Genomic DNA, 24,871 nt, shown 5'->3' with positions numbered 1-24,871 from the left:
AACAACAACAACAACAAAGAAGTTGTAGTTGAGGCCTGCACAATATGGGGAAAAAAATCAGAACGTGAGGGGGTTTTAATGCATGGTGGGAGAAGAGTGGTGGTAACAGTCCAAAACATTCAATAATATGAAGCTCTGCAGTCCAAAATTTCATAAAGCTGAATGTTATACATAACTATTTCCCTCATACTCACTATCAGGAATTTGGTATGATATGATACCTTACTATTTTATTTTTTATTTCTTTTTGTCACAACAGTATACACAAACAATTGTCATATATAAAACAACATATCTTGAAGAATATATATATATATAAGTAAAAAAATATGCATCAACTATATTAATTTGATATAATGAAGGGAACAATAGGATAGGAACGGTATGCACTATTGTGCTCTTATGCACGCCCCTTATAGTCCTCTTAGGAATGGGGTGAGGTCAATAGTAGACAGTTTTTGGTTGAAGATTTTGGGATTTTGAGTAGAGACTATGGAGTCAGATAATGAGTTCCAAGCATTAACAACTCTGTTAGAGAAGTCATATTTTCTGCAATCAAGTTTGAAATGGTCGACATTTAGTTTGAATCTATTTTTTGCTCTTGTAATATTGCGATTGAAGCTGGTCTTTTATAGGAAAGATATTGCAATAGATGATTTTGTATGTTAAACACAGGTCATGTCGAAGTCGACGGAGTTGTAAGTTTTCTAATCCCAGGATTTCAAGTCTGTTGGTATAAGGTATTTTGTTGTTTTCAGAGGAGTGAAGAACTCTTCTAGTAAAATATTTCTGGACTCATTCTATTGTATTTATGTCAGAGATGTGTTATGGGTTCCAGACGGATGAGCTGTATTCAAGAATAGGTCTGGCAAATGTTTTGTATGCTCTATTTAGTAGTGTAGAGTTTTTAGAAAAGAAGCTGCGTAAAACTAGGTTTACAACTCTTAGGGTTACAACTCTTTATTTTACAACTCTTTATTTTATTTTATTTTAATGCATATGTGCTACAACAATTGTCACTTAACTACTTGGGGAGACTGCTTGAACATGTTCATCATAACCAGGTTTGTCTTTTCAAAACAGAAAAGGTGATAGAGATGGACAGATGAACCTACAGCTACAAAGCCTGGATGATAAACTGAGTGCAAAACACAAATCAGGTGGAGCAATGTGCAGAGCTGACATATTTCTCAGATAAGTCAACGCTTTTTACCTGGAGGTCCTTGATGAACCAAGTTTTCAAGCCAAGACTATCAGGAAAATAAGGGTTGGTTTGTTTAATTTGGAGTCATCCCATAAGACAGAGGAATGGAGCCTACAGGTTCCATTGAGTTTTTCATAATTCAAAACTGCAGATGTCCCCTCTATTTATGTCTTTGTCTCTGTGTCTTTTATAATAGCCTTTAGGAGAAATGGTTAGCTTTCCACAAGGAAAAACCTGGATCTAAATCTGCACTACTATAAATCTTCTCATTGTTCCCATCACCCATCTCCTTCCACTTATTTATGACTGTAATTTTGTTACTTGTATCCTTATGATTTATATTGATATTGATTGTTTCCTGATTGCTTATTTGTAGCCTATGACTATCAGTAAGTGTTGTATCATTAAGCATTAAATTTGTACCTTATGACTATCATTAAGCGTTCTAAGTGTTGTACCTTGATGAACGTATCTTTTCTTTTATGCACATGAGAGCATATGCACCAAGACAAATTCCTTGTGTGTCCAATCACACTTGGCCAATAAAAAATTCTATTCTATTCTATTCTATTTCCACAAATGGTTTGTTAACTGCTTTTCAGCTATTCAATGTTGCTGGGGAATTGATAACTTTCTGCCCACTCCTGGGAATCAATAAATGCCTGATTCTAGGGAATGTACTGTTACAGAAGGTCTAATGATCTTCTGCCTACTGATTGGGGACTATCAGTTTCATAACTTCAGGACTTATTATTGACACGAATAATAAGAGTTGTCTGATAAAACAAAACAAGGCACACACTTGAAAGAAAATCAGGATGCCTGTATTTGTGCAGTATGTCTTGCAAAAACAAAGAGTGCTTATTTACAGAGAATATTCACCTGTAGCACTTGTATCCATTCTAGGCAGTTAGAGAACTGATAGCAGTAACGAAGAGTAGACATGCTGCATACCTCAGCTAGAAGTTAGAAATCGGGTTGGAGCAAACCGATCATTACTAAAATGTTTATTAGATGATATTTCTTATATATCCTGCCTTGTCCCATCTTTTGCTTTAGTGAAATTATATAAAGCTTTCTTGATCCTTTGTTCTGGGTCCTGGCATTTTGCTAGCTGGGACCCCTTTTGCCCCCAAAACTTTAAGCTTAAACTGTGTATTGTTGACCTCACCCCATTCCTAGGAGGTCTGAAAGGAGTTTGCATAAGTGCACCTGCATGCCTACCGTCCCTGTCCTAATATTTCTTTTTTACTTACTCTTTTCATGTATCCAAATTATGTTTATACTTTTACCTGTTATCTTATATGTGATTGACCAATAAATAAATAAATAAAAAGTATTTCAATAAAAGGAAACAAAACCTGCACGTCATGTCTGGTGTTCTTCATTGGCTTCAGCACCAAGCTCAGACACCAACTGGGGACAACCACTGAGTGCAGTGGTTAGAATGCAGTATTGCAGGCCAACTCTGCCCACACCCAGGAGTTCGATTCCAAACGGCTCAAGGTTGACTCAGCCTTCTATCCTTCCGAGGTTGGTAAAATGAGAACCCAGATCACTGGGGGCAATATCCTGATTCTGTAGACTACTTAGAGTGGGCTGTAAAGCACTATAAAGTGATATACACTTAGTCTGAGTGCTAATGTTATTGCTATTCATACAGAAAGGCAGATAATGTTTCTTCTGCTTCCAGCTCTTAAAAATGGGGCATCAAAAATTGGGTAAGCATTTACAAAATTAGGCCTTTTAAGAAATGTCAGTGATTGTAAAGTTCAGCAACCTAATTAAAGGAAAGAGGACAGGAAAGGGAGAAGGGGGAAGCAGGATGATGAGGGAAAATAAAAACTCTTAAGCTCTTCCAGGTATGTTTCAACTGGTCTCGTGCAGTACTTCATTAACTTTTCAGAGGCAGGGATATAAAAGGGAAGTAGGTAAAACAGGAACTAGCCAGACAGGTTCTTCCTTCCCCTTTGAGAATATCTCTCCTGTTTTAAACTTAAGATGTGACATTATGCACGGTCACTCACGCCCTCGTGACGTCTCACCTGGATTATTGCAATGCTCTCTACATGGGGCTCCCCTTGAAGGGCATCCGGAGACTGCAGTTAGTTCAGAATGCGGCTGCGCGGGTTATAGAGGGAGCCCCTCGTGGCTCCCGTATGACACCTATCCTGCACAGACTGCACTGGCTACCTGTGGCCTTCCGGGTGCGCTTCAAGGTTTTGGTAACCACCTTTAAAGCGCTCCATGGCATAGGGCCAGGTTACTTACGGGACCGTCTACTGCTACCGAATACCTCTCACCGGCCCGTGCGCTCTCACAGAGAGGGACTCCTCAGGGTGCCGTCAGCTAGGCAGTGTCGTCTGGCGACGCCCAGGGGAAGGGCCTTCTCTGTGGGGGCTCCCACCCTCTGGAACGAACTCCCCCCAGGACTCCGTCAACTTCCAGACCTCCGAACCTTCCGTCGCGAGCTTAAAACACACCTATTTATCTGCGCAGGACTGGACTAGTTTTTTTAATTTTATAGGGGTTTTAATTGGTTTTAATATTTATACTATTTTTAATAATTTGGCTTTTTGAATAAGTTTCTTAATGGTTTTCTTAATTTGTATATATATGTTTTTTATTTGCCTGTGAACCGCCCTGAGTCCTTCGGGAGATAGGGCGGTATACAAATACGAATAATAAATAAATAAATAAATAAATTATCTGGGCCCTCTTTTTTTTTGTTGATTCTTGATTCAGAATTTCCTTATACGGCACTTTACCTATGTCAGCATTTTGTAAATATTGTGGTTAGGGATTCACTGGTAGCTCTCTCCTTCAACAATTTGTGTCAGTTGGAAAAGCTGAAAAACAAAGTTGGCGCTTCAGTTTTAGTCATGACTGGCATCTTGATGTTTTTTTAACCATTACTCCTATTTGGTAGAAACCAAAGCCCTAGACTCTTTCACAGGAATTCCACTCACTCAGCGGTTTAGGTATGTGGATGATACTTGGGACAAGATCAAAACACAAGAATTGGAAGCATTTCCAAATATACCAACTCTTGTGGACCGATACATCAAATTCACTTGGGAAGATGTTAAGGAAAAGAATCTAGCCTTCCTGGACCATACAGTACAGATTAAGGAAGACAGAAGCCTTAACACTGAAGTTTACTGAAAACCCATAAAACAGAGATCAGTATTTAAATTTTGATTTCTACCACCCAGGGGTGGAATTCAGTCAATTTGGACTGGATCGGGAGAACCGGATGTTAATATTAATCTGGTTAACTGAACCAGTTGTTCCAAGGACTGGCTGACCCCACCCACCCTGCCCTGCCCCTCCCAGGAGTCTCCACTCGGCCTGTTTTGGATGCCAGGTAAGTACAGGGTGACAGGGAGGCTCTGTGAGGGCAAAAAATGGGCCTACCGGAAGTCTGAAAAAGGGCCTGTTTCTGGTCTCAGTAGGATCTCCAGTGCCCGGGGGAGACCATTTTCACCCTCCTGAAGGCTCGAGGAAACCCTCTGGAGCCTGGGGAAGGTGGAAAATGGACCTACTGGAAGTACTGGAAGTCCAGAAACAAGCCAATTTCCCACCTCCGGAGGGCCTCCGGTGCCTGGGGGAAGGCCATTTTCATCCTCCTGGAGGCTCGAGGAAACCCTCCGGAGCCTGGGGAGGGCAAAAAACAGTCCTATCAGAAATACTGGAAACAGGCCCATTTCCGGCCTCTGGAGGGCCTCCAGGGGAGTCCATTTTCGCCTTCCTGGAGGCTCCAGGATGCCCCTGGAGCCTGGAGAGGGTGAAAAACAAGCTTACTAGAAGTACCAGAAGTCCAGAAATGGGCCTGTTTCTAGCCTCCAGAGGTCCTCCAGAGCCTGTGGGAGGTCATTTTCACTCTCCTGGAGGCTCAAGGAAACCCTCCAGAGCTTAGGGAGGGCAAAAACAGCCCCGCTCCCACCATGGTGCAGGAGGCCAAGTAGGTCACACCCTCATGGCCACCCAGCAACCAGGCAGCAAACTGGTTGCTGAAATTTTTCAGTCCCACCCCTGCCACCACCCGTTGGAGCACAAAATGGGAGTCATCAGAACCCAACACCATTATGCTGAAAGCGTGCCTATCAGCAAAGATGGGAAAGAAAAAGAACTAAAACACATCAAGGAAACTCTCAGAACATATAGTTATGCAAGTGGGCCTTCATCAAATCTTTTTTTTAAAAAAAGACCCTACAGGAGCTGTTCCATAACAGAGAACGATAAATGAAGCAACGTTATCATTCTATATGTTGCAGGAAGATCAGAAAAGCTCAGGAGTATCTTCAGCCAATACAACATATGTGCACACTTCAAACCCAAAGATACACTAAGGCAGAAGCTTCTCCACCCCAAGATAGAACACCCAGATACAAACTGAGCAACATGATATATGCAGTACAGTGCAGTGAGCCCAGTGGTGGGATTTTGCCGGTTCTAGGCGGTTCGGCCGAACCGTTTGTTAAATTGCCGGTTCGCCCCGCCCCTTGCCCCTCCCCTCCCCACCATTACTTACCAGTAAGTGGGCAGCGGATCCATGCACCTCCCTGCCCACCCGACACCAGTAAGTAATGGTGGGGAGGGGAGGGGCAAGGGGCGGGGCGAACCGGCAATTTAACAAATGGTTCAGCTTGGGAGCGCACCTGATCCAAGCACCTCGCAGCCGCCGACAGAAGCCTGCCTGCATCCAAGCATCTCTCTAGCCAGTGATTAAAGTGCCTTGCTGGCCACGTGGCCCTTCCTTTGCTCCTCCTCCTCCTCTTCAGCACCAATCGCGAGCAGAATTCCCGGGCTCAGGTGATCCTTACTTGACTGAGGGGGGTGGGATAGGTGGAGGGGGGCGTCTCTCCGCACGCCGTGGTAGCCCCGGCCTCCCTCCCTTCCTCCCTGTCACGTGGTTTTTTGCAGCGTTACCGGTTTCCGGAAACACGTCACGGAGTGCAAGCCTGGCGCATCCTGCGTCTTGCCCGTTTGGAACTTCGTTTCAAAACCAAAGCCAACCAAGCCAACCAAGCCAACCGCGCAGCGGGGCGAGGGAATCACCAGGGGCCTGCAGGGGGAGGGGGCTGGTGAGTGATTTCCCCCCCACCGGGACTGTTGGGGAGGGGAGGGGGGATTTGGGAATGAGAAGCGGAGGACGGGGCCTGGGAGTCTGCAGAGAGGGGCCTTTAAACCAGGAGGTGTTTCTATGGGGACGAGGGGCGCTGGCTGTGGGGCTTCTGTGATGTGGGAAGAAGTCCTTCCTCCACGTTTGCTTTGCCATCACTTCAAAGGTGCTCAGCCTCCCTCGCACGGCTGGTGGCCTGCTAATCCTCCCTCCCTGGTCTGCCTGCATCCAAGCCTCTCTCTAGCCAGCGATTAAAGCGCGGCCAGCGAGGAGCTTGGATTGGGTGGCCAGCGAAGCGTATGTCAATCGCCTTGGCCTGCTGCCCACCCAGCAGGACTGTCCTGCGGCCGCCTCCCACTCATGCAGTGCCAGCCTACCCTGCCCCATCTGGAGAAAGAGTGATGGAGAGAAAGAGGGGGGCAGAAAATGATGAAGGAGAGAAAGAGAGATGAAGGCTAGAAGGGGGAGAAAAATGAAGAAGAGAAAGGGGGGAGAAAGATGGAGAGAAAGAGAAGGAGGGAGAAGGAGAGATTAAGGAGAGAAAGATGGAGAGAAGGGGGGAAGAAAGATGAAGGAGAGAAAGGGGGAAGAAAGAGAAGGAGGGAGAAGGAGAGATTAAGGAGAGAAAGATGGAGAGAAAGATGAAGGAGAGAAAGGGGGGAAGAAAGAGAAGGAGGAGAAGGAGAGATTAAGGAGAGAAAGGGGGCAGAAAAGGATGAAGGAGAGAAAGAGAAATGAAGGATAGAAGGGGGAGAAAGATGAAGGAGAGAAAGAGGGAGGGAGAAAGAGATTAAGGAGAGAAAGAGAGAAAGGAGGAGAAAGAGATTAAGGAGAAAAAGGGGGAGAAAGAGATGGAGAGAAAGAGGGAGGGAGAATGGATTTGTTCTGGTAATTGATTTAACAAGCATGGCACTGAAAAAGTGACTTATGACCGTTTTTCACACTTACGAACATTGCAGCAAACTGTCATTAGGGCAAAGAAGCTATGTTACATGACCACCTGACCACGCCCACCTGGTCACATGAAGCACCGCAGTTGTGACATGAGTGACATGGTTATTAAAAATGCTGCAACAGGCATAAATGATGACCAGTCATAAGTGTGAGGACTGGTCAAAAGTGTGAGAACCTATCAGAAATCACTTTTTTCAGTCCTCTGGGTAGTCCCTATGTGCATAGGGACTACTGAGAGGGCTGAAAAAAGTGATTTCTGATAGGTTCTGACACCTTTGAACAGACCTCGCATTTATGGCCATCTTCACATTTATGCCTGCTGCAGCATTCTTAACCATGTCACTCATTTCACAACTGCTTCTCTTCACTACGGTTACAAGATAGGGTGCAAAACATAAAATGTGAGGACAGTCATAAGTGCGAGGACTGGTCAAAAGTGGAAGGACAGATCAAAAATAACTTTTTCAGCCCTCTGAGTAGTCCCTTGCACATAGGGTCTACCCAGAGGGCTGAAAAAAGTGATTTCTGACAGGTTCTCTCACTTTTGACCAGTCCTCACACTTATGACTGGTCATCATTTATGCCTGTTTGCAGCATTTTGTGCATAGGGACTACTCCGAGGGCTGAAAAAGTTATTTTTGACCTGTCCTCACACTTTTGACCGGTCCTCACACCTACGACTGTCCTCACATTTTACGTTTTGCACCCTATCTTGTAACCATGGTGAAGAAAACAGTTGTGAAATGAGTGACATGGTTGCTAAAAATGCTGCAATGGGCATTAATGTGAGGATGGTCAAAAGTGCGAGGACTGGTCAGAAATGACATTTTAGCCCTCTGAGTAGTTTCTATGCCCATAGCCATGGCCATCCGGTCACATGACCAGCTAGCCATGCCTACCTGGTCACATGACCAGCCAGCCACACCCACCCGGTCACATGACCAGTTAGCCACACCCCAAAATAAGCCACGCCCACAGAACCAGTTGTTAAAAAATTTGAATCCCACCACTGAGTGAGCCATATGCAAATCTGTACATTAGGGAAACAAAACAACCACTACAGAAACACGTGGCACAACATGGACTAGATTCAGCAGTCCATGTTAAAAAACAGCGGCCACTCTTCTGAAGACAGCAAAGTCCACATTTTGGACAGAGAAGACCAATGGTTTGAAAAAGAGGCCATCTATGTCAAAATTGAACAGCCTTCTCTGAACAGAGGGGGAGGAATACAATGTCTTCTATCTCCAATCTACAACACAGTCCTTTCAACAGTTCCAAGTAGGCTCCACACCCATTTAACATAACATAACATAACATCAGAGTTGGAAGGGACCTTGGAGGCCTTCTAGTCCAACCCCCTGCCCAGGCAGGAAACCCTACACCATCTCAGTCAGATGGTTATCCAACATTTTCTTAAAAATTTCCAGTGTTGGAGCATTCACAACTTCTGAAGGCAAGTCGTTCCACTTATTAATTGTTCTAACTGTCAGGAAATTTCTCCTTAGTTCTAAGTTGCTTCTTTCCTTGATCAGTTTCCACCCATTGCTTCTTGTTCTACCCTCAGGTGCTTTGGTGAACAGTCTGACTCCTTCTTCTAGAAGGGAGAAAGATGAAGAAGAGAAAGGGGAGAAAGATGGAGAGAAAGAGAAGGAGGAGAAGGAGAGATTAAGGAGAGAAAGAGATTAAGGAGAGAAAGGGGAAGAAAGATGAAGGAGAGAAAGGGGAAGAAAGAGAAGGAGGAGAAGGAGAGATTAAGGAGAGATAGATGGAGAGAAAGATGAAGGAGAGAAAGGGGGGAGAAAGAGAAGGAGGGAGAAGGAGAGATTAAGGAGAGAAAGATGGAGAGAAAGATGAAGGAGAGAAAGAGATGAAGGATAGAAGGGGAGAAAGATGAAGAAGAGAAAAGGGAGAAAGATGAAGAAGAGAAAGAGAGGGAGGGAGAAAGAGATTAAGGAGAGAAAGGGGGAGAAAGAGATGGAGAGAAAGAGGGAGGGAGAATGGATTTGTTCTGGTAATTGATTTAACAAGCATGGCACTGAAAAAGTGACTTATGACCGTTTTTCACACTTACGAACATTGCAGCAAACTGTCATTAGGGCAAAGAAGCTATGTTACATGACCACCTGACCACGCCCACCTGGTCACATGAAGCACCGCAGTTGTGACATGAGTGACATGGTTATTAAAAATGCTGCAACAGGCATAAATGATGACCAGTCATAAGTGTGAGGACTGGTCAAAAGTGTGAGAACCTATCAGAAATCACTTTTTTCAGTCCTCTGGGTAGTCCCTATGTGGATAGGGACTACTGAGAGGGGTGGAAAAAGGGATTTCTGGTAGGTTCTGACACCTTTGAACAGACCTCGCATTTATGGCCATCTTCACATTTATGCCTGCTGCAGCATTCTTAACCATGTCACTCATTTCACAACTGCTTCTCTTCACTACGGTTACAAGATAGGGTGCAAAACATAAAATGTGAGGACAGTCATAAGTGCGAGGACTGGTCAAAAGTGGAAGGACAGATCAAAAATAACTTTTTCAGCCCTCTGAGTAGTCCCTTGCACATAGGGTCTACCCAGAGGGCTGAAAAAAGTGATTTCTGGCAGGTTCTCTCACTTTTGGCCAGTCCTCACACTATGACTGGTCATCATTTATGCCTGTTTGCAGCATTTTGTGCATAGGGACTACTCCGAGGGCTGAAAAAGTTATTTTTGACCTGTCCTCACACTTTTGACCGGTCCTCACACCTATGACTGTCCTCACATTTTACGTTTTGCACCCTATCTTGTAACCATGGTGAAGAAAACAGTTGTGAAATGAGTGACATGGTTGCTAAAAATGCTGCAATGGGCATTAATGTGAGGATGGTCAAAAGTGCGAGGACTGGTCAGAAATGACATTTTAGCCCTCTGAGTAGTTTCTATGCCCATAGCCATGGCCATCCGGTCACATGACCAGCTAGCCATGCCTACCTGGTCACATGACCAGCCAGCCACACCCACCCGGTCACATGACCAGTTAGCCACACCCCAAAATAAGCCACGCCCACAGAACCAGTTGTTAAAAAATTTGAATCCCACCACTGAGTGAGCCATATGCAAATCTGTACATTAGGGAAACAAAACAACCACTACAGAAACACGTGGCACAACATGGACTAGATTCAGCAGTCCATGTTAAAAAACAGCGGCCACTCTTCTGAAGACAGCAAAGTCCACATTTTGGACAGAGAAGACCAATGGTTTGAAAAGAGGCCATCTATGTCAAGATTGAACAGCCTTCTCTGAACAGAGGGGGAGGAATACAATGTCTTCTATCTCCAATCTACAACACAGTCCTTTCAACAGTTCCAAGTAGGCTCCACACCCATTTAACATAACATAACATAACATCAGAGTTGGAAGGGACCTTGGAGGCCTTCTAGTCCAACCCCCTGCCCAGGCAGGAAACCCTACACCATCTCAGTCAGATGGTTATCCAACATTTTCTTAAAAATTTCCAGTGTTGGAGCATTCACAACTTCTGAAGGCAAGTCGTTCCACTTATTAATTGTTCTAACTGTCAGGAAATTTCTCCTTAGTTCTAAGTTGCTTCTTTCCTTGATCAGTTTCCACCCATTGCTTCTTGTTCTACCCTCAGGTGCTTTGGTGAACAGCCTGACTCCCTCTTCTTTGTGGCAGCCCCTAAGATATTGGAACACAGCTATCATGTCTCCCCTAGTCCTTCTTTTTGTTAAACTAGACATACCCAGTTCCTGCAACCGTTCTTCATATGTTTTATCCTCCAGTCCCCTAATCATCTTTGTTGCTCTTCTCTGCACTCTTTCTAGAGTCTCAACATCTTTTTTACATCGTGGCGACCAAAACTGGATGCAATATTCCAAGTGTGGCCTTATCAAGGCATTATAAAGTGGCACTAACACTTCACGTGATCTTGATTCTATCCCTCTGTTTATGCAGCCCAGAACTGTGTTGGCTTTTTTAACAGCTGCTGCACACTGCTGGCTCATATCTAAATGGTTATCCACTAGGACTCCAAGATCCCTCTCACAGGTACTACTATTGAGCAAGGTACCACATATACGGTACTGGTGCATTTTGTTTTTTTGACCTAAATGTAGAACCTTACTTTTTTCACTGTTGAATTTCATTTTGTTAGATAGCGCCCAATGTTCAAGTCTGTCAAGATCTTTCTGTAACTTGAGCCTATCTTCTGGAGTGTTGGCTATTCCTGCCAGCTTGGTGTCATCTGCAAATTTGATGAGTTCCCCATCTATCCCCTCGTCCAAGTCATTGATGAAGATGTTGAAGAGTACTGGGCCTAAAACAGAGCCTTGGGGTACTCCACTGCATACTTCATGTGGATGTAGTTCCGTTGAGGACTACACGTTGAGTGCGGTTGGTCAGCCAGTTACGAATCCATCTGGTGGTGGTGCTGTCTAACCCACATTTTTCTACTTTATCTAGTAGTAGGTTATGGTCTACTTTATCAAATGCTTTACTGAAGTCCAAGTAAATTATATCGACAGCATTCCTCTGGTCTACTAATTTTGTCATTTTGTCAAAGAATGCGATAAGATTAGTCTGGCATGATCTGTTTTTGACAAACCCATGTTGGCTTTTGGTTATTACTTTGTTTGCTTCTAGGTGTTCGGTGATTCGTTGCTTGATTATCTTTTCCAGAATCTTCCCTGGTATTGAGGTCAGACTGATAGGTCTGTAGTTTCCTGGATCTGTTTTTTTTCCTTTTTTGAAGATGGGAACTACATCAGCTCTTTTCCAGTCCTCTGGCAGCTCCCTGTGCTCCAGGATCTTTGAAAGATATAGTTCAGTGGTTCAGTGGTTCTGAGATCACGTCTGCCAGTTCCTTCAGAACCTTGGGGTGTAATCCATCCGGTCCTGGTGATTTGAACTCGTCTAGGGTAGACAGGTGTTCACTTACCATTTTCTTCCCTATTTTAACTTGTGTGTCTAATCTGTTTTTTGTAGTGCTGTTTTTGATAGGTTGGATTGTTTTTTCCTTTTGTGTAAAGACAGATGCAAAATATGAATTAAGTAGATCTGCTTTCTCTCTGTTGCTTGTCATCTTCTTGCCACTTTCTCCCAGCAATGGGCCAATTGTTTCCTTGACTTTTTTCTTGTTTTTAACATGTTGGAAGAAGCTTTTTTGTTATTTTTTACTTTTGTCGCTAGCCTTTGTTCATTGTGAGCCTTTCCTCACTTCATCTTTACAGGCTCGGGCTATTTGTTGATATTCTGCCTTAGTTATTTGCCCCTCTTTCCACTTTTTATATTTGTCCTTTTTGTCTTTCAATTTGTCAGATAGTTCTTTATGCATCCATGCTGGTTTCTTTTGAGATCTACTATTTTTCTTCTTCATTGGTATTGTGTTAGACTGTGCTTTTATAATCTCACTTTTCAAAATTTCCCAAGCTTCTTGAGTTGTTTTCCCCCTGAGGATTCTCATCCATTGAATCCTTCTCAAGCTCTCTCTAAGTTTATTGAAATTAGCTCTCTTAAAGTCCAAGACTCTAGTTTGACTTTGTTCTACTACTTGTATTTGCTTAATGTCGAATTCCAATATTGCGTGGTCACTTGCCCCCAAGGTTCCTGTAGCTTCAACACCTTCTATCATTTCATCTCTGTTAGTGAGAATTAAGTCCAATATAGCTGATCCCTTGTCGCCTTCTCTATTTTTGGGAAACAAAGTTGTCTGCTAGGTTTGTTAGGAACCTGTTGGATCTTCCACTTGGTGCAGAGTTTGTTTCCCAGTTGATGTCAGGGTAGTTAAAATCCCCATTACTACTGTGATGTGCTTCCTACATACCTTAGTTAGCTGACTAGCAAAAGTTCATCTACTTCCTCTGTTTGGTTGGGTGGCCTATAGTATAGACCTATGGCAATATCGTTTTCACCCTTTTATATTGACCCAAATACATTCAAGATGATTTTCATCATTGTTGTGCTCTATTTCTGTAGAGATGTAGTTATTTCTTATATAGTGCAACTCCACCTCCTCTTTATTTGGTCTATTTCTTTTAAATAATTTATATCCTCTAGCTGTATGTTCCATTTGTCAGTTTCATCCCACCAAGTTTCATTAATGGCAACAATATCATATCTACCCTCATTTACTTGGATTTCTAATTCACCCTGTTTATTCCTCATACTCTGTGCATTGGTGTATAGACATTTGAGTCCATTTGGATTGATCTTGTGTTTACTGTCTACATAACCTGTGTTGACTGCCCCTACTTTCTTGCCACCTGTTGGTTTAGTGCACATGGTACGGCACTCACTGTTAAATGCTTGGTTTTGCTTGATAGCATGGTTGATAGTCTTACCCATACAGACATCTATGTTACATGCACTGATAACCCTTTTAGTTTTCGATTGCTGGGGACAGAAATTTTCTATATCAGTTAATTCTCTGTCCCCACTGTTCAGTTTAAATGTTTATCCAGAAAATCTGTGAATGTATTGCTGAGTAACTCAGTCCTTTCTTTGATGGATGCAATCCATCTCTTTTGTACAATTTTTCATTGGACCAGTTGCAGACATCATGACTAATAAAACCAAAGCCTTCTCTTTTACACCACTCCTTTAGCCACACATTAAACTCCACTACACGCTGGCCTTTGCCTTTTTGTTCCTTATGTACTGGTAAAACCTCTGAAAAGTTAAGCCTACAACCTATGCTATTAAGTTCATACCCTAAGCTCTGGAAATCATTCTGCACAGAAAGCACATCCTTTTGGGACAGATCATTTGTGCCAAGATGTATAATAGCATCAACATCAGAATCCTTACTGGCATTCTTGACTATCTTAAGAATACGCCTCTTGTCTCTGCTGGCAGTAGCACCAGGTAGACACCTGACGTCTTTCAAAACCTCCATATCCTTTCCTAAATTTACATCCCTTACAATTGAATCACCAATCAGAAGGTGGCTTCTCTTTTTGGATACACACTTTTCCAAAGTAGGTTCACACTTTTCCAAAGTAAGTTCTTCATCTTGAACCATAATCCCTTGATTGTTTGAGTTATCAGTATCACAACTACCTTGATCTGTCACTTTAGTGTTCCTATTTAGGTCAGCAAGGGCACTATATCTGTTATACTGGGACACTGTAAAAGCTTTGTGTTTATGGTTCACAGCTCTCACCCTGCCAGATCCCACGGTTGTCCATACTGCCCTTTTCCTGCAGGATCTTTGTGGTAGAGGGGGCTGATGGCTCAGCAGCTGGAATGGCTGAATTGGGTACCTAATTTCTGCTTGGAGAGCATAGATTAGAGATTCTAGATATGTAATCTGTCCACGTAGACTGCTAATTTGTTTTCAAAGAGGACAGTACCCAAATTTGAAAAGGGCACTGCGAAAGACAGCTGCAAAACAAGTATTACACTGAACTAAGCCAGTCATTTTGAATAGAATAAAATCACAATCTCAAGTGGACCAACCCTGAATATATTGTTGCTATTTTTGATTTATAGTGATTAGATTAGATTTGCGCGCCGTTAGGCGCGCGGGTTGTGAAAATGAGAAAGAAATGCAGACAATTTTCCACCCCCACTTCTCCTTAAAGCAGCAACTCTACTCACGTGCTTTTCTGAAGCAAATCAGGAAGAAATGCAGACAATTTTCCACCCTCACTTCTCCTTAAAGCACCACTCAGGTGACCCTGATGACACAGATAAGCCTCCAGGTGCAGAGGTGGGTTTCAGCAGGTTCTGACCAGTTCTGCAGAACTGGTAGTGGAAATTTTGGTAGTGGAAATTTTGAGTAGTTCAGAGAACCAGTAGTAAAAATTCTCACTGGCCCTGCCCCCATCTATTCTCTGTCTGCCAAGTCCCAGCTGATTGGGAGGGAATGGAGATTTTATAGTTTCCTTCCCCTGCCACACCCACCAAACCATGCCCACCAAGCCACACACACAGAACTGATAGTAAAAAAGTTTGAAACCTACCACTATCCAGGTGGCCTTAACATCCCACTAAAAGAATGCAAATGACCAGCTGTCTGCAAGGAGTATAAATCCTTTGATTCCCCACCATCCCATCAGAACTGAAGAAGCTTCTTGGATGAGAAGCTTCTTGGATGAGAAGTTTTCAAGGAAAAATCAGAAAGTCCAGTTGCCTCTTGATAAAGCACTTTTGGGAACATTGCTACTAAACAATAAGTGTTTTCTCCTTTCTCTTCCGTTCATTCCTTTTACACCTTTCTCCTGAAACACTGGGATGAAAAACTTGGATTTGAGGCAGCCAAAACAACTGCTTCCACACCACCCATCCCATATTCTTAAATGACAGTAATATACTCAGAAATGTTGTATAAATGTGCTATAGAGAGTTTATTCGTATTGTATTGCCATTGAGAAAAATCAAGAGAACAGGGTAATGGTAAAGTTGTCTATTCTAACAGGAAATGTGTGAAGGAAGGGAGAAGATCTGGTCTGTCATTCTTAATGATTCAGAGGCAATAAAATCAACTGGGTGTCGATCAAATTTGCAGTATTTCATAGTCGGTACTGGTTGCATCCCAGCTGCCTTCATCCAGAGGGCTCTACAGCTGGTACTTACAGATGTAAGCTTTAAGACTGCTACATGAAATATCATTCCACTGTTTAAAACCTAAAATGCAAAAGATAGAAGTTGGCTTTTAATTCCTTCAGCAGCGAAGAAAATATTGTCATTCTTTAAATTTCATGAAAAATCTCCATTGACCCCAAGGGAATTTTCTAGGAAAAGCAAAAAGAATGCTGACTTCCAGAGAATAAATGGAGAACTGAAGGCAATTATTGATATTGATATTCCCCCTAAACAAAATTTTCTCTTGTCATTGTAAAAGTAAAAGTCCCCTCTTCATGACCAAAAGAGATACAGGAATCAGGACAAAGGGAAGGGGAAGAGGAAAGGGAGGGGAGGAGATGAAGGGAGGGGAGGAAAGGGAATGGGAAAGGAAAGGAATTCATATTAATCTTTTTTTCCTGATCTCACAATTTTAAAACCACGTTTTTTATTTAGAAGTGAGAGATGTAGTCTCTGACCTTAATTCAGTGGTGAAATCTGAACCGGTTTACTACCAGTTCACTGGCCACGCATGCACATTGTGCGCCAAATGTGCACTGCGTGGTGCATGCACACTGCGCATCAAAACGAAGCTCGGGAACGTAAGTAGAACAGCACAGGGGGAGATCAGCTGTGGTACGTGATCGTGGGAACCTTTTTAAAAACTTTTTAAAAGCATTTTTTACTATCGGCTCGGGCAAATAAGAAGTTAAAAATGCTTTTAAAAAGTAAAAGAAAAAAAAGAGGTTCTGAAAATCATGCAGCACAGCTGTAATTGTCAGAGCCTTCTTTTTTTACTTTTTTAAAGCATTTTTTACTACCTATTTGTCCGAACTGGTAGTAAAAAAAAATGCTTTTAAAAATAAAAAGAGGCTGCAACAATCACAGCTGTGCTGCGCAATTGTTTGAACTTTTTTTTAACCTTTTAAAAGCATTTTTTTTACTACTGGTTTGGGTGAATAGATAGTAAAAAATATGCTTTAAAAAAAGCATTTTAAACGCAGCACAGCTGTTATAGTCAGAACCGTCGGGTTTTTTTACTTTTTTAAAGCATTTTTACTATCTATTCGCCGGAACTAGTAGTAAAAAATGTCTAAAAAGTAAAAAAAAAAAATCCAACAATCAGTTAAGCAACGCACGATTGTCAGAACTTTTTTTTTTTTTACTTTTTAAAGCATTTTTAACTACCGGTTCCAGAGAACCGGTAGTAAAAAAAATGCTAAATAAGTAATTTAAAAATGTTCCGACGATCACTCATCGCTCAGCTGATTATCGGAACTTTTATTTTTACATTTTTTACTACCAGTTCAGCAAACCAGTAGCATTTTTTACTACCGGTTTGGCCTAACCAGCCCAAACCGATAGCATTTCATCCCTGCCTTAATTGCCCCCGATTATTAAATTATATGAAGAAATTTCCTGAGGTAAAAATAGAATATGGAATACATTAACTACAGATGCACAAATGAATGCATAAATAAATGAAAGTAAGTGAGGAGCTGACTTTGAGGAAAGATCCCACTAAGATCTTGCAAAGTAAAAATTACAAACATAAAAAAGTCATTTAACTAATAATTGTCCTGCCTTTTCATTACACATATTCATCCTAAGAAGAGGTCCAGTTTTGAGCATTCGATAGGACATACCATCTGAAAAGATTTAGGTCAATTTTCTCCATGTCACTGCTTTCCAGATCTGTTGAACCACCATTGGTGGTGGTAAGTTTACTCTGGTGTATCTGGTGGGAACTAGTTTTGGAAAGGCTGAATTATATCTGGAGAAGATTTATTCAGATTTGCCCTCATGGAATCCTAACCATTTCTCCTAAAGGCTATTAGAGGAAAAAAACAAACTAAATTATATCTGGAGAACAGTTATTCCGCTTTTTCCTCATGGATAGCTAACCATTAGTCTTAAAAAGTAATGGTAAAGGTTCCCCTCACATATATGTGCTAGTCGTTCCCGGCTCTAGGGGGAGGTGCTCATCTCCGTTTCAAAGCCAAAAAGCCAGTGCTGTCCAAAGATGTCTCCGTGGTCATGTGGCCGGCATGACTAAATGCATATGGAACGCTGCTACTTTCCCACCAAAGGTGGCCCCTATTTTTCCACTTTTTTACATTTTTTACATGCTTTGGAATTGCTAGGTTGGCAGAAGCTGGGACAAGTAACAGGAGCTCACCCCGTTACACAGCATTAGATCGACAAGCTTAACGTCTTAGCTACTGAGCCACCGTGTCTCACTTAAAGGGTATTATAAAAAAGAGAGAGGGATTGAGAGAGAGGGGACATCTTCAGTTTTGAATGATGAAAAGCTCTATGAAACATATGGGCTCCATTTCTCTGACCTATGAGATGAGTCCAAGTTAAAAAAACAACCCCTCTAAGTTTCCTGATTGGCTGTGATTTGAAAACTTGGTTCCTCAGTGACCTAGAGGTAAGGAAATGTTGGCTTACTTGTGTTATGTGTCACCTCCGCACAATGTTCATTCCGATTAGTATTGTCTGGCTGGTGTTCCATCCAGGCTCTAAAGTTGAAGGTAGATTCATCAGCCCATCTCCATCGCCTTTTCTGTTGATGAAGGAAAGACCAAGGTCACATGTTAAGAAGGTAAGTAACCACCTGAGATGATAAGGGGCGTGCATAAGAGCACAAAAGTACCTACCGTTCCTGTCCTATTGTTCCTTTCATTATATCAAATTAACATAGCTGTTGCATACTTTTACTTATCTATTTATATCTTTCTTTTATGATGTATTGTTCTTTTTTATCTATGACGATGTTTGTGTATACCGTTGTGACAAATGAAATTTTTTAAAAAATAAGCTACAAAGGTTAGCCAAAAGAGTTGAGTGGTGGGCAGTTCTTAGATACTGACTATGATGAACAAGTTCAAGCAATCTCTTGTCAGCGGTAAGCTGACAAATTTGTAACGCACATCGATTAAAATAAAATTAACAAGGCATCATATCATGACCAATTCATGATAGTGAATGTGGTGGAAATTTATACTGTATATGTTGCATCTGACATTCAGCTCTATGAAATTTTGGACTACACAGCTGAATTTTGTTAAATATTTTGGGCTACCATTTTTTTATTTTTTTATTTTTTTATTTTTCATATTTATATACCGCCCTATCTCCCTAAGGACTCAGGGCGGTTCACAGGCAGTTAAAATACATATAAATACAGATTAAAAACGACAATTAAAAAACTTATTCTATGGCCAAATTATTAAAAAACAGTATAAATAGTAAAAACCCCTTAAAACCAGTTACTTTAAAATCTAATTCAGTCCCACCATTCGTATTTACCTTAAAAGTAGAAGTGGAAGGCCACTTGTAATGAACTTTTGTTATTATACTTTCGGGATGAAATGGCCCCCACAAAAAAGGGGGAGTGAAATACAGTATACTTTGCAAATAGATATAAATAAGAAAAAAGTATGGATAAGAGAAAAAGGGAAAAATCAATAAATAAATCTCTTCATCACATATCTCACCATATACCTAGAAGGAACTAATAAAGCTTCATGATTATAATGGAACAGAGCAGAGCAGAAAGACAGAATTGGAAGGGACCTTGGAGGTCTTCTAGTCCAACCTCCTGCTCAGGCAGGAAACCCTACACCACTTCAGACAAGTGGTTATCCAACATCTTCCTAAAAACTTCCAGTGTTGGAGCATTCACAACTTCTGGAGGCCAATTGTTCCACCGATTAATTTTTCTAACTGTGAGGAAATTTCTTCTTATTTCTAGGTTGCTTCTCTCATTGATTAGTTTCCATCCATTGCTTCTTGTCCTGCCTTCAAGTGCTTTGGAAAATAGCTTGACTCCCTCTTCTTTGTGTCAACCCCATCTTAATGAGTTGATCATTTTTTTTCTTCTATTTTTAAACATCAACAAAAAATATTATTTAAACAACGACTACGCAAGAATTTAATACCTACAGTACATATAAAGTGTCACCTAAATTTCTGAAAGCCAAAAAGAACAAATTCTGAAAATGGTTCAGATTGCGCAAACGTAATCAAATATAGCTTAATTGGCTTGGCCTAAATCCAGCACTGATTTCAGTTATGAGCATCAACAAACAACTTCAGGTTTCCTAGCAATACATTAACCACAGCAAGCAATTCACCAAAAAAAACTAAATGTATTTATGCAAAATTACTGTGTGAAGAATGCAATATGTATACCAGGAATTTTTTAAAAAAAACCAAGAAATGAATGTCAGACTCACCCCAGAGACATCACGGAGCCCTATCCAGACACTGCTAGGTGATTCCTGTTTGTCTCTGATGTATCCAGACACCAGCGCAGACTCTTGGAAGCTGAGGATAGAGGCGAGATGACATCCAGGACCAAAACTCTGGCACTCCAACTAGAAACAGAAGCAGGACAAGAAGATGGCTCATGAATGGGATTGTTGCAGACTTTAAACGTTCCACTTCTCCATTTGTGCAATTTTGGTTTCTCAACAAACCTTTCACCACACCTGGACTGGAGAAAAAATGGTTCTTACCTCAGCACCATCCCAGTCTACATTATCGTCAAAATATCCATAACAGTTCCCCTGTTTCTGCAGCCAGTCTCTGGGGCATGATGCAGCCTTAGCTGCAAGAAGACAAAAGGAGAAGTATATTCATTTTATTAAAGCATCTCAGCAATACAGTGTCAGAATGCTGATCTGTATAGGACATGTAAAAATGTCTGAAGACAGAGCTTATTTATCAAAATTGTTTAATCTATATATATGTCAGCTTTGGAAGCATGATAAATTCCCTGAGAAACCTAAAAGTCCTGGAGGGGGGAAAAGGGGGTTAGGAGAGTGTATACCAGGCGTTACCCCATTATTTGCATTTTGTCTGTTTTGTTTTCCAGGGTGTGTTTTCTTCTGCAGGGAGGGACGCCTGTCAGCTTTTGAAGCCATACTAGGTTGAAGGCTTCCATGCTGCCACTTTCTCCTGCGTGGGAAAGTAGGAGTGGGGATTTGATAGAAGGGGCCATTAGACATAATAACATACTTCCTGCCGGTCATGGTCAGGCTTAGACTGCATCTGGAGAAGGAGTTGTCGGAGTGATGTCTCGAGATGGGACGGTTGGCGATTGGAGCATGTGATCAGCAGAGGGGTCGGTGGGGGGGTTGGAGTTTGTCTTACTAAGGAGAAACCAGATCCCCAGATTCGGAGTTTCCCCAATTGTGTCAGTTTATCTATGCTAGTAAAAGAACTTTGAAAGATGGTTGCTTCGGAGTCTTTTCTGCAGGAGGGGGTTTCTGGGACGCTGACATATATATAAATGGCTGTGTGTGTGTGTTTGTGTGTGTGTGTGTATGTGTGTATCAGGGGTGAAATGCTAGTGGATCGGACCGGATCAGGCAAGTAGGTAGCGAAGATTGGGGCTGGTTCACTGAACCGGGAGCAATGGCTGGCTGGCCACGCCCCCAAACCGATCCATGGCCCGCAGTCCTGCCATGCTTGCCTGCCTTCCACGCTGCCTTCCCGATGTTCCAGTGCCAGTTTGCGAAGGCAGGCAAGCAGAAGCCCACATGGAAGGCAGGCAAGCATGGCAGGGCTTCGGGGAAGGAAGGGAGCTTCTAAGAAAAATGCTGGAATAAATACATCAAGACCCATGGCCCAAGCCCCGCTGCCCCACCCAGCGCCACTGCTTTGCTACTCCATCTCTTCCTCCTCGCCAGCCAATCTCCCCACAAACTCGGCTGATGCTTCCACATCTCTGCGCACTTCCTTTCCTTTCCGCCCCCCTCACGACCTCCCCATGCCTGCGCAGCATCTGGTTCTGCAGTAAGGCAGTTATGGGAATCGCCAACCCGTCGATGGGCACCGGGCTCCTGAAGCCCAGGGGGGAAGCCACACTTACGAGAAGAGGGACAGTCTTCTTTATGGAGCTCGACTTTGCTAGAACTTCTCTGCCCACTCTTAACACCACCGACGCTGACGCTGCTGCTGCTGGGACACTGGCTGAATGCGGCCGAATGAGGCTTGCTGTCCTGCCACAAGTAATAGAAAGTGCCTAGGATCCAGGCTATGGTCAGGACTGCAATGGCATTAGCCTGGATCTGCCTCGTTGTGGGACCTCCGGGATGCCTGGGAGCTCCAAATCAGCTGAAAAAAGGTTCAGTTCTTGGGGAGACGAGAAAAGAGAGCAAGAGAGTGATGGGGAAATGCTGACACCCGATTCTCTCTCCCTTCCTCTCTTCTTTGGCAGGCTTGAGCGGTCACAGCTGTTTGTTGGTGCTCTTGTCTCCTGGCTCAGTCCCGCAGAACAAAAAGAGAGTGAGAGAGACCAAGGAAGACCAAGATATCAAGGGCTGTAGGGAAGGAGCTAGCAGCTTATTCCCTTCCCCGAAGCCCTGCCATGCTTGCCTGAGAATTAGGTGTTGCCATTTCCCCATCGCTCTCTCACTCTCTTTTCTTGTTTCCCCAAGAACGGAACTTTTTTTCAACTGACTCGGAACTCCCAGGCAGCCCGGAGGTCCTGCAATGAGGCGGATCAAGATTAATGCCATTGCAATCCTGACTGTAGCCTGGATCCTAGGCACTTTCTATTAATTGTGGCAGGACAGCAAGCCAAAGTCTAGTAAGCTAGCAGCTTACTCCCTTCCCTGAAGCTCTGCCATGCTTGCCTGCCTTCCACGCTGCATTTCCAGCAGTCCCCCATGCCCGCTTGCCTTCCCTTCTGCCTCAGGTCCCACTGCCTGCATCTAACCCATGACGGGGGACACTTTCTTCCTTCTCCCACAGCAGCTGCTGCTAAGACCAGGTGTGTGTGTGCTTGTGTGTGTGTGTGTGTGACAGAGACAGAGAGAAAAAAGAAAAAAGAAAGGAAGGAAGGAAGGAAGGAAGGAAGGAAGGAAGGAAGGAAGGAAGGAAGGAAGGAAGGAAGAGTGACATGAATGATGTCATGTCGGCCATGCCCTCTAGTCACATGGTCACCAAGCTACGCCCACCAAGCCACGCCCACCAAACTGGTGGCAAAAAAAATTAGATTTCACCCCTGGTATATATTCCAGCATAACTCTGGAATGCCTCAAGCAATTTCAACCAAGCTTGGTATACAGATGGTTTACTCTCTGGAAACAAATACTGTGGTGGTAAGATTCCCTTAACAATGCTAGGGATATGTGTTCTGGTAACATACATCCTGTTGTGCCATTTTAAGGCTATTGTACTGCCTTAAAATGGCTTCTACTGTACAGCACAGTGAAGTTTCCATGGTAACCGCTTCACAGTACTCCAAAAGGGGGCTCCCTCTGATAAGGGGGAAAATCCAACATTAGAAATTACGTTTGGTCCAGACAAGACTTTGATTAATCTTAAGGACAAATGTATAGCCATGATCAATAAAACATTACTGCAACTCTCCCTGCCTGCACCACTATGAGACTGACACAACATACTTCACGCAGATTACATACGAGAAAAGAACTACAACGTTGAATTGCTTAGTTCAAGGATCAACTTGCAAAACAATAAGGTGGTATCATTTTACGTCACGCTTCTGGGGGAACAGGGAATACATTTTTAATTAATTTAATTTTTGCTGGAACCAGGGCTCAGGGTAAAGTTGCTCTTCCTGTCTAATATAGGATTGAGATAAATAAACACCCGGGCAATGCCGGGTTATCAGCTAGTTTGCTATATTTCCCATGTCATGATCAATTTGGGTCCTCACCTCCCAAAAAAGGATTGGTGATCAAGATTCCAAGGCAACAGAGGCCGACGTACAAGGAGAATCCCATCTTCTGGTTGCCCTTTAGGAGAAAAGAGAGTTAGTTGAAATGGAAGAATTAATAGAGTGGTTTTCATATTAGCTTGCTGAGAAAGAAAGCCTATTTTGGAGATCCATCATTTAATTCTGAATCTAGTCAGCCTGCGAACTTTGCTGTTGTGGTACCTAGCATGCAACCCATGGAAAACATTATTGCTGCTTCAAAAAGTTCTCAACTTATAGCAATGCTAGGTCACTGTACAGGGAATATTGGATTTGAAATAGAAGGAAGTTTTTCTGCAACTTAGATAAATCCCTGAGTGATATTAACAGAACAAAATAACAGAGTTGGAAGGGATCTTGCAGGTCTTCTAGTCCAACTCCCTGTTCAGACAGGAAACCCTATATGATTTCAAGACAAATGGTCGTCCAATCTCTTCTTAAAAACCTCCAGTATGGGAGTACCTACAACTTCTGAAAGCAGGTCATTACACTGATTAATTGTTCTAACTGTCAGGAAATTTCTCCTTGGTTCTAGGTTGCTTCTCTCCTTGATTAGTTTCCACCCATTGCTTCTGCCATCGGGTGTTTTGGAGAATAGCTTGACTCCTCCTTCTTTGTGGTAATCTCTGAGATATGGGAACACATATCTAATCAATACTTACCAAGAATGTTTCAGCCTCACACTTTGCAAAGTTGTTCAACTGGGGACGTTGTGTTGGTGGACAGTTGGACTGGTGGACTCTCACTTTCTGAGCAACCATTAAATAGTCTCTAGATTTACAAATTTCTTCAAGGATTTCCTTGTCCGCCCTCTTCTTTTTCCCATAACTGAGAGAAAAGCTAGTGAAACCCAGTTTGAAAGATAATTGGCTAATGTTTCCTTAAGTAAAGAAAGGAATTATCAAAATAGATAACCATTGATTCTGTATACTAGTGGGAAGCAAACACCATGGCTTATTAATCATTCATCAAATATAATTTGTTTTCTTTATTCTATTGGTTTAAGTGTTATGGTTTCTAGTTTATGTTATGTCAAATATTAACACAATTGATAACAGAAGATTGTTTCTGTCAAAAAGAATCAAAAAGAGGGCTGTGAAAATATTTACAGGCCCCTCACAACCTGGACATAAACTATTTCAACTCCTACCCTCAAAACGACACTACAGAGCACTGCACACCAGAACAACTAGACACAAGAACAGTTTTTTCCCCAAACGCTATCACTCTGCTAAACAAATAATTCTCTCAACACTCTCAAACTATTTACTAAATCT

At 42.5% G+C, this 24,871-nt stretch overlaps 1 protein-coding gene across 1 annotated transcript; it reads right to left on the bottom strand.

The window, feature by feature from the left end:
- Positions 1-15,613: 15,613 nt before the first annotated feature.
- Positions 15,614-24,382, bottom strand: LOC131197738 (C-type lectin lectoxin-Thr1-like). Its single transcript, XM_058182179.1, has 6 exons — positions 24,257-24,382; positions 23,556-23,634; positions 20,383-20,474; positions 20,101-20,241; positions 18,311-18,425; positions 15,614-15,919 (listed from the first exon to the last, which is right to left on the bottom strand). The coding sequence occupies exons 1-6, from the start codon at positions 24,353-24,355 to the stop codon at positions 15,852-15,854; spliced, it is 594 nt and encodes a 197-aa protein (XP_058038162.1). The 5' UTR covers positions 24,356-24,382; the 3' UTR covers positions 15,614-15,851.
- Positions 24,383-24,871: the final 489 nt, after the last annotated feature.

This window comes from Ahaetulla prasina, chromosome 4 (genome assembly GCF_028640845.1).
Source record: "Ahaetulla prasina isolate Xishuangbanna chromosome 4, ASM2864084v1, whole genome shotgun sequence".
NCBI classification, from domain to species: Eukaryota; Metazoa; Chordata; class Lepidosauria; order Squamata; family Colubridae; genus Ahaetulla; species Ahaetulla prasina.
Note: the sequence above shows the minus strand (reverse complement) of the source record. Positions and strands in the feature narration are given on the sequence as shown.

Bases quoted from the DNA above. Each gene is read 5' to 3' on its own strand.
- LOC131197738 (XM_058182179.1), bottom strand. From the start codon at position 24,355: ATGGTTGCTCAGAAAGTGAGAGTCCACCAGTCCAACTGTCCACCAACA. The intron at 20,242-20,382 runs GTAAGAACCATT...TTCTGTTTCTAG, and splicing joins TAGACTGGGATGGTGCTGAG to TTGGAGTGCCAGAGTTTTGG. The intron at 15,920-18,310 runs GTAAGCCAACAT...TTTGCATTTTAG, and splicing joins GGAGGTGACACATAACACAA to GTTTTAAACAGTGGAATGAT.